The sequence below is a fragment of the Emiliania huxleyi genome (assembly GCF_000372725.1).
Source record: "Emiliania huxleyi CCMP1516 chromosome Unknown EMIHUscaffold_18, whole genome shotgun sequence".
Lineage (NCBI taxonomy): Eukaryota > Haptophyta > Isochrysidales > Noelaerhabdaceae > Emiliania > Emiliania huxleyi.
This window is the reverse complement of record NW_005200784.1, coordinates 1,018,090-1,030,046: the sequence shown is the minus strand read 5'-3', so window position 1 is coordinate 1,030,046 and position 11,957 is coordinate 1,018,090. Positions and strand designations below refer to the sequence as shown.

Here is an 11,957-nt window from a genome sequence, read left to right as displayed (position 1 = left end):
CTTGGTACCGTTACACTTATCGCTTACTAATTGACCCGCGTCCTGGGCGGCAGCAGGCCTGCAGCCCTCCAGCCCTCTAAACCCCTCCGACCCCTCTAGCCCTCTCATGGCGGGCACTCTCGGAAGCTCCGCGCCATTCTTTTTTTGCGACCCCTCCCGGAGGCCCTTCCGACCCCTCTCGAGCCCTCCCGCCACGAAGATCCTCTCTTTGTCCGACCGTCCCTCCGAGCCCACCCGGCGCCCGAGCCCTCTTGCCTATCACCCGAGCTCGGGGGGGCGGCGAGCCCTCCTGGACCCCACCACCCCTCCCGCCTCGCCCAGCCCTCCTGACCCCTCTCCCCGGTGGACCGCTCCACCCTCCCAGCGCGCTAGCCCTATGGGACCCTGTGGAGCCCTCCCGACGCCGATCCGACGGGACCCCTCCAGCCCTGTGGGCTGGCGAGCCCTCTGGTCGGAGGGGTGGAAGTGGGAGGGCTCGAGGACGGACCCCTCTCGCTCCGGGAGGGTGGAGGGGTGGAGGGTGGAGGGGTGGGGGGGTCTGGGAGCGCTGGAGGGCTCGGTTAAAGATACCCTGCAGGCATACGGAAGTGGTGCAATACACATCATGAGGCTTTTCCGTGGTCTGTGCGCGGACGGCCCGGGGAGCCTGCGGCGCTATTTTAACCTGCCCCGACAGAGTCTCTCGATACGGCGCGCGGCGGCGCCGCACCCAGCAAGCTGGGGCCGCTCCTTACGGACTCGTCGCTGCGCTCCTCAAGGCAAACACGAAGCGCGTTTGGTATTCGAAATACCTGGGGTTTCCGCTAAAACGGAAGCGCCACAGCCTCCAGACACACACACTCACATGGAGCTCCTCGCTCGCCCGCCTGGCGGCGGCAGCGGCCATGGCGACGCTGACGGCGGCGGCACTCGTGGCGGTGACACTCGTGGCCGCGGCGGCGCCTGGGCAGCAGAGCTGTCGCTGCAGTGCTGGCGGCAGCTGGCGGCGGCGGCTGGGGGCGGCGGCTGGCGGCGACATTGCTGGCGGCAGCCATGCGGGGGCGGCGCTGCTGTGGCGGCGAGGCGGCGGCGTTGCAGCGCCCTGCCGCAGCAGGCCCGCCCGGATAGCACTGGGCAGTCTGCCGGCGCGGGCGGCGCATTCGAATGCGCCCGCCGCGCCGGCAGACTGTTGGATGGCCACAGTCGCGAACGTGGGTGAAGTCGTGCGGCGCAGAGACCAGCTCATTCGCCGTCGCCGGTCCCTCGATCACGGGCGCCGTCGCCGGTTGACCCGCGTCCATGGGCGGCAGCAGGCCTGCAGCCCTCCAGCCCTCTAAACCCCCTCCGACCCCTTCTAGCCTCTCATGGCGGGCACTCTCGGAAGCTCCGCGCCATTCTTTTTTTGCGACCCCTCCCGGAGGCCCTTCCGACCCCTCTCGAGCCCTCCCGCCACGAAGATCCTCTCTTTGTCCGACCGTCCCTCCGAGCCCACCCGGCGCCCGAGCCCTCTTGCCTATCACCCGAGCTCGGGGGGGCGGCGAGCCCTCCTGGACCCCACCACCCCTCCCGCCTCGCCCAGCCCTCCTGACCCCTCTCCCCGGTGGACCGCTCCACCCTCCCAGCGCGCTAGCCCTATGGGACCCTGTGGAGCCCTCCCGACGCCGATCCGACGGGACCCCTCCAGCCCTGTGGGCTGGCGAGCCCTCTGGTCGGAGGGGTGGAAGTGGGAGGGCTCGAGGACGGACCCCTCTCGCTCCGGGAGGGTGGAGGGGTGGAGGGTGGAGGGGTGGAGGGGTGGTTGAGCCCTCTAGCTCTATCGATATAGCCCTACCCCTCCCGCCGTTTTAGGGCCTCCCCACCCGCTATGTCCAATGACTACGATGACTTGCCAGAGAGACTTGATCGACACATCGCCGCCGCCGTCACCGGGCTCATCGGCTTCCGAGTCGCTTCCTCAAGCGACAGCGAATGGCCTGCGAATGGCAATCGATCCGGGTGCTGGACGCCCCTCCATGTGAGCAACTCAGTTAGAGATACTGCAACTCAGTTAGAGATACTAATAGAGACACTAATTTATTCACAGCTGCGGCGAGCATGTGCGGTGTGACCCTCGAGCCAACCCGACCGACCCCCCCCTCGGTCTGCGCTCCGACCGACCGGACCCCCCCTCCGGTCTGCGGTCTTCCGCGGCCGCCGACCGGTCCCCCCCTGTGGTCGGTCGGTCTGCGCTGGGCGCTCAAACCGCGAAGTCGGCCTGTTCACTACAAGATGACGCTCATATAACAACACACAGTTTTTGCTGTATCCTGTATCCCGAGGCCGAGCGCCCGGGCGGTGCTGTGCAAACAGTCGAAAACAGTAAAAGAAGAATACGCCTATGAACAAGAACACATGGCACCGCGGGGGTTTCGTCTGGTTTGAGATGCGTGTGGGTGGCACCGGTGGCCGTGATCTGGCATCTGCCTCACCACTGGGAGCCCTCGCACAAGCCTCGAGGTACGAGGATCACGCCGACTTCGCCTTGCGCGGCCGGAAGATGGCATCGAGAAGAAAGGCGACGCCTAAACGACAGTCTACCAGCTGTGGATGGCAAGCTACCCTGGCGGGGAGGGGATGCCACCGCGCCTTCGATCATCAGCAACAGCACAAAGTTGTCGAGGCCTGCAGGGAGAGATGGCTCGTTGTCAGCCGCGAAACGCTGGGATGCCAAGGCCGGGCGAGCCCACGCTCTCACCTGCGCCAGTAAACTCGAGGACCACAGCACTGTGGTGGTGCATGAGCGCAGCGATGGCGAGGTCGGCGCAGCCGAAGACCAGGAAGAGATTGCGCCTGCAGCGAATGCGCGCGATTCAGAGCAAGCTGGCACAGACGCCACTTGTTTGAAGCGGCCGCACCGGAGGAACGTCCCTTCAAAGTGTGAAAAGGTCGCGGCAAGCTTGGCCGCCGCGCTGAGGAGGACGAAGGCGCCCAGCATCGCCGCGAGGAACGCCTGCGGCGGCGGCACCGGCGCAGCAATGCGCTGCTTTCGCTTCATGGCGGACGACCAGAGCAGCATCAGCTTGTCATCTCCCGGCAGTGGAAGCGGAGTGCCCGGGATGAGGACATCGCGCACGCCAGCGGCCATGAGCACGCTCTCGGTCGCGAAGACCGAGAGCTTGACCACGAGCGGCACGTTGGACATCTCGCGAGTAGGTTGGGCCCGGTAGGTAGGCTCGTTCGTGCTGCCCAGCGGCAGGCAAAAAGAAAAATAACGGGCGCGCCCTCAGCGGAGCTGGGAAGAGGACCGCCGCAAGCGGCGTGGCGTGGAGCGGTTGTGCATCCCTCCGGGGGCCCCTCTGCGCCGGGGAGGCGTTGTTGGAGGCTAGGACGCAAGCGTCCGTCGCCCTTTTCAAACTCGGGGCCCACTCCGCTACGCTCCGACCCGAATTTGGAGGGCCTAAAAGTTTAAGGTGTTGCTGCGCAAAAGGGGTCGGACACCGGGCGCAGCTCATGCTAAGAGCTAGAAGAGGAGATAGAGAGAACAACCACCCTGTCCCGTTATTGCGTACACCAACAAACACCACAAAACGCTCTCTCTCTCCTGTCCTCACTCAGGGGGGTCACAACTACCAAGTCCCTCGACTAGCTGCCACAGGGCGCAGCTGCCACAGGGCGCAGCTGGAGACGCTCCCCCTCAATCGGCATCCACCCCCACCCGCTCCAGCCCCACTTCTGCTGCCGAGAGAGCTGAACGAAGCAAGCGAGCCATTGCATCTTGGCGTGCTCCTGGAGCGCGGCTTTCTGCTTGGCGGCCACGAGCACGGCGGAGTCGGCGTCGTGGCGGCCACGAGCACGGCGGAGTCGGCGTCGTAGCGCGCATCGTTCCCGCTCATCGCCCATTCCTCCCGTGACGTGTGTCGGCCGCGATTCGATGTCGCCACCTTCATCGCTAACGAGGACTCCCTCGACTGCAGGGGGGCTCCGGCGCGGGGAGGGACTCCGCCTGCTGCGCTGGCCGACTGCGCCCTCCTCCTCCATGGGATCGATCCGATTCCGCAGCGGCGGTGCTGCGCGGGAGGCGGCCGCGGGCACGCTGGGCTCGATCAGCGGCTTTCCCCTCAGGTAGCGCGAAAGCACGGATTTGGCGGATCTTGGCTTCAATTTTACGGATGTCTTGGCACCAGCTGAAGGCTTGCACGGCCCAGATCACGCAGTTCGTGCACGGTATTCGGATTTTGGCTATTTGCTCGTGTGGGGGTATATTGCAGATTTGTCAATGGTACCGCGTCTGCGACGCGGGCGCCTTGCGGGCAGAGCCCTTAGGACACCCTTTTATCTTGCGCGGTCATAACCTCGCAAAGAACACAACGCACTCTTACACATAAACGCACAACCCCGGGCCCGAAATCGCACAGAGTCACGCAACACGGGATCCCAGGGAAGGCGAGCAAAAACCTTATCGCGCGCGCTAGACGCCGACGACTCGGAGGCCGCACCGGTCAGGCGCGCAGCCGGAGAGAGAGGGAGGCGCTCAATCGCCGCACGCGGCGAGCGCCTCCATCATCTCCACCTCATACGCACCCTCCACCCCCGCGCGCGCGCACATGACAAGCGATCCCACGACAGCGATTGTGGGGACTACATGATCCGTATACGTGAAGGGTGGAGGGGCCCGTCCGCGGAGCTAGGCGGTACGGGCGCCCTCCACTGGGGCCGAGGGTAAGAGGACGTCTGCCGCTTGCTTGTTCTTGACGTCGTTCGTTGACCCAGTTGGCACGCTCAGGGGAGTTGAGCCAGTTGAAACTCGAACACCGGGAGAGCAGAGGAATATACTCACTGTCCTCCTCCCCCATCCCTCGTTTGGGATTGTCTATTTTCTTTCTTTCTTTCTTACTCACTCACACAAAAAGAGAGAGAAAAAATCTCTCTCTCTCTCAAAAAGAGCAACCCCGTGAACCCACGACGCACAAGTACAGACAGTCGAGAATATACTCACTCACCCACACAGGAGAGGGCATCCATCACATCATCATCACAAAAGAACAGATAACGCAAGGGAGGACGGCACGCCGCCACAAACCTGAATTTTTTTCCTCACGGTTCAGGTTCGGACGTACGATGCAGCAAGTGTCTCTCATGAAGAGCTCCTCGCACAGCGATCCGCCGAGCCTGCCTCCGAGTGCTCGTGAGGAGAAGCTAATCCACCTGCTCGAGCAGGCGCTCGAGCGTGACGCGGCTAGAGGCGCACAGCTGCGCGAGCTGCACCGTCACATGGCCGACTTGCAGAACGCATTGAAGCAACCTCGTTTGCCGTCGCCGCAGAAAGCGAGGGCAATGCCAGCTGCCGTGGGCTCGGCCGCGCAAAATCTGCTCGGGTCCCCGCCTCAGCTTTCTGGGCCCGTCATTTTCCCGCTCTCGCGGACGATTCGGTGCTGCGTTGCATGCTGCGACTGCGCGTGGGTAGAGCTGATCATTCTGCTGTTGGTTGCCTGCATCAACATCGGCATCATCGGGACCTTCTCGGGCGGCGCTCTTCTCCACCCGCGCATCGTGACCGATCCCGCCTTTTACCAGGAGAGGCTGCGGACCCAGGACCTTGGCGGAGCAGTGCTGAGCCGGAAGCAGTGGTTGCAGAGGATGGCTGCGGACTCCTATTGGCGCGATGGGAGAGTCCTCTACAGCGAAGCGAACACAAGCAGCTCCAACTCCACCGACTCAGGGTCTGACCCGTGTTCGGACGCAGTGGAGGACGCAGTCAGGCCAGTCGACATCGCAGGCGCCGCTGTCGCCTCGGTCTTTGTGCTTGCCATTTTCGTCTGGCGGCTCTCGATGCTCCTCTTCAACACGTGCGCCGTAGCGTGCATCACGGGTCGCTGGTCGACCTCGCTCTGGGCGGCCATCGGCGTGTGGTGCCAAGGGGTGCTTCTGTTTTCCAACCTGACGTTGCTATGCTGGGCCATAAACCCGTATCATGCCACAACGCCCTCGCTCGCTTAGTTCGAGTCGTTCCCACTCGACTGCGAATCTGCGACGGGGCCGATTTATCGTTTCCTCATTGTGGGGTGGTTTCAGGCTGTTTTTGACATGACGATGCTCAGTATCGGCATCGGCTTCGTCGAGCGAATTCCACTCACGTGGGAGGCGAGCGTCGTCTCCTGGCTTGACGCGGTGCTGTTGGCCTTCCTCGGCTTCCAGCTGATTCTCGGCATGTCCGTGCTCTCCCTCTACGGCGAGGCAGCAGACCAGGTCGTCGGCGTTTTGGAGGACACCGCGGGACCTGCCATCGCGAATGCCTTTGGCGCCTACAACGATGGCGCGCCTCTCCACCCTCACCTCCTCTCCTCACCTCCTCTCCTCGCTCCTCTCATCGCTCCTCTCATCGCTCCTCTCATCGCGATTGATAGGTGTCGCCATCAATGACTCACTCCGCGGCAGGGGAGGTGGGAGCAACGATGAGGGCGCGGCGGGAAGTCAACTTGCTCCTACAGCAACGCGCGGTCGGGCGCGTGCTGCCACGCATGTGCAATCCAGGGCCCACAAAGCCAGAGGCATGCCCACGTCTTCTTCCATCGACTACGGATGGAAGCCACTTGTGGCGCGGGGGCGGCCGTCATCGATGGAAGCGTGATGTTTAGATTATATTTTAGAGCACAGAAAAAGACCCCGGGTCATGGGCGATACCCGGGTGTCGAGAGACACACCCTCACGTGTTCACGACGCCCCCGCGCGCCTCTAGTAAGAGCGCCCCGCCCCACACCGCACAGGCACGGACACACCCCGCGCGCGGAACTCCCACGAAGACTTGAAACGCACGCTACGCACGACTACCGACCGTCGCGCACGCTCTCTCGTAACAACGTAAGGCTGTTACTAGCGTGTATAGGCTAAGGCGTAAGGGCGGGTAAGTCCTCCCGCACAAATGCTCCATCCTCCACAAAAAAAGAGTCGAGTCACGTGTGGGGGGTGGGACCCCCCTAAAATACGGGGGTTCCTGCTCCTGCGTCCTGCTCCTGGCGGAGCCGGAGGTTACCTAAATAAATAAATAAATAAAACGGACACCTCTACTTACTACTAGGAGATGGGTAACAGGGTAGGCTCCGCCCCACTGCGTCTCGGACGGAGATCGGCGAATTTATTTTCGAAAGCATGGCAGCTCGCTAGCTCCGAGTTTGCGCAAACTGCGAGGCCATGGAGCTCGACAGCCCGAGCTCCGGAGACCAAGCAGCCAACAGGGAGCCGACCTCCGATGGGGATGATCCGGATACTCAAGGCGACGGACCCGTACGGGCGATGGCTGAGCTGCGCTGTGAGCCCGATGGCTTCGTCTGGGCGTCAGGCGTGCGCTCCCGCCGTTCGCCTCTAGTACGTCTTAGTATCGACCCGTACCCAACCGCACTCGATTCGTATCGCAAGATCTGCCTGTCCTCCACCTTCAGGCCGAGCGCCGCCCGGCGCCGAGCAGCTTGCAGACAAGGCTGCTGGCCTCTCCCTGGACGCTTATGGGACTGCTCGCCTGGCGGCTCTGGCTCTGACCCGCCGAGAGCTCTTTATGCGGGCCGAGATCGTCATCTTCGGCAATCGCGGTCAGGGTGGCCCCTCTGGGCTTCCGCAGATAGCCGCAGAGGTCACCTACGAGATGATGCTGTGCGCTGAGGATGCCATCGAGGCGGTGTTTGCCGTCGAGCGGAACATCACCTTCCTGCAGTCGCAGAAGATATCGAGAAAAAAGGCGATGGCGATGCTCCTGTGCGACATGATTGGCGCGCCGCTGCTGCTGCGTGACGAGGCGGAGAGCGCCGGCGCGCGAGTCGTCACTAGGCTGCGAGCGCTGAGGGCGGCTGATGCGGCCGGCCTACAGGCAGAGGCGCGGGCGGCTCGCAAGGCCGACGAGGATCGCCAGGTGGCGGCGGTCATGGAGCGCGTCATCGACCTGGTGGAGCGGCGCGGCGCCGTGTACCCAGGCTTCCTCCCGGCGGCGAGCACCCCAGCGCTAGTTCTGCCCGCTGCGCCGACCCGCTCCCCCCCTAGCGTGATCGGGAATCACGAGGTGAAGGGGTTCGTGGATCGGGTCGTGGCGAGCGGCGGGAGCAGCAGCCGCCCGCCCCGCGACCCTCTCGCGACCGAGTTCCTCATAAGCCGCGTCCGCGAGCTCGAGAAGCAGGTGGAGGACCTCGAAAACAAGATGTGGGAGATGAAAAACCGATCCGAGTCCGTCGAAACAACGGCCTTCACGCATACCCGGGTACCAGGCTGTGGTTCGATCGGACCCGCTCGGCCGAGGCGGCTCATTCGCTCGCCGAAAGCAACTTCAGGCTCGCCGCGCTTTGCGCGGAGCGGCTGTACCAGGGCTGGTGGATGATGGTCGAGACGGCGTACGGCGCCGGGTGGCGCCCGCCCACCGAGCCGGACGAGGAGAAGGACGTGTGCGACCACCAGCGGTTCGCCTTCTTCGACCGCGGCCACGACTGCTGCAGCGGCGAGAGGCCCAAGTTCGACTGGGACCCAACCGAGCTACGCGATCGGATGGAAAAGGCGCTCGAAGAGCCGTGCACATGCCTCAATCTTCGCGTTGTCGGCGAGTGAGAGGCGTCTTCCGCCTCCGTGCCGGCCCGTCCCGCGGAGCGATTTTGGGCTCTGTCTGAGGGTACGAGACCGGGGTGGTGTCTAAATATTAAATGTTTCGTAGTCACCCGAAGCCCCTACACCCCCATGGCCCTGGTGGCGCCGCTGGGAGCGCTAATATGGGCGCCACGGGGGTCCTGCCGTCGCCCAGTCCGAATCACAGTGGGGCGGAGCCTACCCTGAAAAAGGGAGGTTACCTCATACCTGGCTGTACGATAAGTTCCTTTCATGATTAGAGTATGCGATTCAGACTGAGACGCCTCTTCACGAGCCCCCCCACCTGGGGGCCCCGACGCCCGAGGGGGACACCAGAGCACCTGTGACGTTGGACTCAGCCCTCTCTGGACCTCTCCTCTCTCACAGCTTCCATCGCCCGACAGCCAGAAATCACTTTGCGTGGACGGAGAGATAATGTGCACCGCGACACCGCGGCACCGTGTGTGAGACCGGCGGCCGCCTCGCCGCTCGCCTCAGGTCCGGAATATACGGCGATCAAGCAGATCGTGGCAAGGGTGCATGGCCTCGAGCAGCGGCGCCTAATGGCTCGAGCACGATGGGTCCGTACCTAAGTTTCACGATGGGTGGCGGCACCTCGCTTCGCCACCGAGCTCGCCGCATTCGCGACCCCGCGCTGCGCCGCGACAGCTGCCGCCGCCGCCGCCTCCTCGGCCACGTCGGCCTGCATCTCGACCGCCGCGAGAGGCCCGACGAGGTTGAGCCGCACCTGTGCATGGCTTGGAGCTAGGCATCAGGAAACCGAGCCGGGGAGGGGGAAGGGCGGAAGGCGGGGCAAACTGGCTCAGAACGAGGAGAGAGGGTCTCGCGCACCGCCGCCGAGAGCACGTCGCGCGCCGTCGTATAGGCGATCACCTCGGCCGCAACCTGCAAGCGACCCTCGCCGGTCAACGCCCTCCGGCCCGGAGAGACTCGACCCGTCTCTCTCGCCGCGACCTGCGGCGGGAGGCCGAGCAGCGCGCAGAGAGCTCCCAGCATGGTGGCGCCGTGCGGCGCGCGGTTGGGGTTGGCGCCACGGTCACCGAACGCGGCGCCTAGGAGACGCCACCGGAGCGAGTGAGGCGGCGGGCGGCACGGCGGGCGGCACGCGCGGACGGGGGCGTCGTTGCAGAGGTCGCGGGCGGCAGCCTCTTGCCGCAGCCACACGGCGCCGACGCGGGAGAGGGCGCGGCCTTGCTCCGCCGATGCACGCCGCGCGGGGCCGTTGGCGCTGAGCTGCGCGTGCAGCGCCGTGTCGAGCGCCTCCCACTCGCGCCACTGCGCCTACGCTTTCACTGAGCGCGAGCCCTCAGCGCCGCCTCCCCGCTTACCCCCCGTGGGCACTGCCCCCCCTCGCGCGCCGGGCTGGGGCCCTCCTTGCCGACGGGCGACGAGAAGAGCGAGCACGCCCCGGCGGCGAACGGGGCGAGCAGCGTCGCGGTCGAGTGAGTCGCGGCGCGCGTGAAGCGACGCACCGCCTCGTCTCCGCCGCCGAGCAGTCCGAGCTGCGACGCCGCCTCGAGCCCGCCTGGGCGAGAGGCGCGAAGGTGGTGAGCACAGACGGCACGGCCGCGCCGCGCCGCCCTCGGCCCTCTCGCCCGAGTGTGCGAAGCCGCCCGTCGGCAGAGTCGCGTCGCTCAAGTGCGCCATCCTCGCGCGCTGCCGCGGGCTCAGCGCCAGCGGCGGCGGCGGCGGCGCCTCCTCCCCGGGCGGGAGGCCAGCAGCGGCGGAGATGGCCCGCTGCACGGGCACCCACCCGTTGCCGCCCGGGGCTCGGATCGACAGCCCGCGTGCGATCGACAAGGCCGGCGCAAGAGGGGCGGCGAGGGAGGAGGTCGCTCTCGCAGCCTCCGTCGTTGGTGGTGGCGGTGCGGCGGCAGCGGCGGCCGCAGCAGCCCCGGCCTGGGCCCGCGGGGACGGGGGTGAGGGGACGCACAGCAGGGGCGGCGGGAGGGGCGGGGAGGGCGCACCTTGATCGGGCACAGCGCGGCGACGTCGGCGTGGATGCGCAGGCCGTACGGCGAGGCGCCGAGCCGAGGCGCGAGCGGCGCCATGGCGAAGTGAAGCAGCCGGAATACCTGCCACCGAGCGCGAGCGGGCGGCGCGGGTGAAAGGCGAGGCGGTGCGGCCAGCCGGGCCCGCGCGCGCACATCTTCGGCGTGCTCCGCCGCAAGACGAGCGATGACCACGTCCAGCGCGCCGGCGCCAGCCCCACCGCCGCTGCCGCCGCCGCCCTTTGGTGCTGCGCTGCCCTGCGCGACCCCGACGCCAACCACCACGTTCCCGAGCAGCGCGCGCGCCGCGGCGGCCGCCGGCTCGGACACCTCCTCCGCGAGCGCCGCCCTGAGCACGCCCGGCCTCTGGCCGACCCGCCGGTGCGCGAGCGCGGAGCTGAGCATGCGCAGCCGCTCTGCGACCGGCGCCGCCTCCTCGCCCGAGCACAAGACGCTCACGACGGTGTCGTACTCCACGCGGCCGAGGTCGAGGCCGAGCAGCCCCGCGCCGCCACTCAGACGCATCGCGTCCACCGCCACCGCCTTGGCTGGCGCCGCTCCCGCCTCTGGCCGGCGGAGCACCTCGCGGCGGGAGGGCGAGAGAGAGTAGCGCGTCGGCGGTGCGTCGGCGGTGCGAGGGTGTGCGAGGGTTGGTGCGAGGGTTGGTGCGAGGGTTGGTGCGAGGGTTGGTGCGAGGGTCGTGTGGGGTTGTGCGGAAATGTGTTTGAGGGTGTGCGAGGGTGTGCGAGGGCGGGCGCGAGCAGAGGAGGGCGGATGGCGCGGCGCCTCGTTGCGAGAGGCGAAGTGGCTGAAGGCCCACCGCTCGCCGCGGCTCACGCGCCCCGCACCCACCCAGTCCACCGCGACGAGCGACGCGGCGGGCGAGAGCATGAAGCGCTGCCGCTGCTCGTAGGCCGCCGACTGGAGACGCGTGCACGGGGACCGGCGGTGATGGAAGGGAGGCAGGCGGCGGCGGGCGCGTGCCGGGCAGCGGACGGGCCGGCACCTCGTAAGGCACGACCGGGTCGGGAGCGAGCACGAGCAGCCCGCCGTCGTCCACCGTGGCGTTGAGGCTCTGCGTCGCGGCGATCCCGTCGCGTTTGGTGCGGTAAACCTTGGTCGATGCCTGCGTCGTGAGCAGCAGCGCTGCGCCAGCCTCCACCTCCACCTCCAGCTCAACCACGTCACCGCCGAGGAGGCCGCCGCCGTAGCCGCCGATTGCACAGTGCGCGGCGCCGGCGCCAGCGGCGGCCGCGGCACCGTCGGCCATCGGCAGGAGTCGGCATGGCGCGCGGTGAGCCACGCGTGTCAGCCGCGTCACGCCGGCCTCGCACGCGGCGGTGATGCGGCCGAGGCCGCGACGGGCTGCCATATATGTGGTGAGCAGGA

At 66.5% G+C, this 11,957-nt stretch overlaps 3 protein-coding genes across 3 annotated transcripts; 1 reads left to right on the top strand and 2 right to left on the bottom strand.

The window, feature by feature from the left end:
• Window positions 1–2,236: 2,236 nt before the first annotated feature.
• On the bottom strand, window positions 2,237–3,174 carry EMIHUDRAFT_462868 (hypothetical protein). The gene is made up of 4 exons (XM_005783553.1): window positions 2,874–3,174; window positions 2,714–2,808; window positions 2,605–2,640; window positions 2,237–2,540 (listed from the first exon to the last, which is right to left on the bottom strand). Exons 1-4 carry the CDS (start codon window positions 3,158–3,160, stop codon window positions 2,485–2,487), a joined length of 474 nt encoding a protein of 157 aa, XP_005783610.1. The 5' UTR covers window positions 3,161–3,174; the 3' UTR covers window positions 2,237–2,484.
• A 4,141-nt stretch (window positions 3,175–7,315) lies between these two features.
• EMIHUDRAFT_352915 (hypothetical protein) lies at window positions 7,316–8,632 on the top strand (the record flags this gene model as incomplete). Its single annotated transcript, XM_005783552.1, has 2 exons — window positions 7,316–7,587; window positions 7,889–8,632. A coding segment is annotated over one exon (399 nt), but the record flags the coding sequence as incomplete, so codon positions are not given.
• A 418-nt stretch (window positions 8,633–9,050) lies between these two features.
• EMIHUDRAFT_203333 (urease accessory protein UreD) lies at window positions 9,051–11,940 on the bottom strand (the record flags this gene model as incomplete). The annotated part of the gene is made up of 12 exons (XM_005783551.1): window positions 9,051–9,116; window positions 9,185–9,259; window positions 9,409–9,462; window positions 9,532–9,629; window positions 9,786–9,858; window positions 10,050–10,102; window positions 10,137–10,225; window positions 10,558–10,652; window positions 10,899–11,150; window positions 11,421–11,489; window positions 11,575–11,736; window positions 11,872–11,940. 12 exons carry the CDS (start codon window positions 11,938–11,940, stop codon window positions 9,051–9,053), a joined length of 1,155 nt encoding a protein of 384 aa, XP_005783608.1.
• Between the last annotated feature and the right edge of the window lie 17 nt (window positions 11,941–11,957).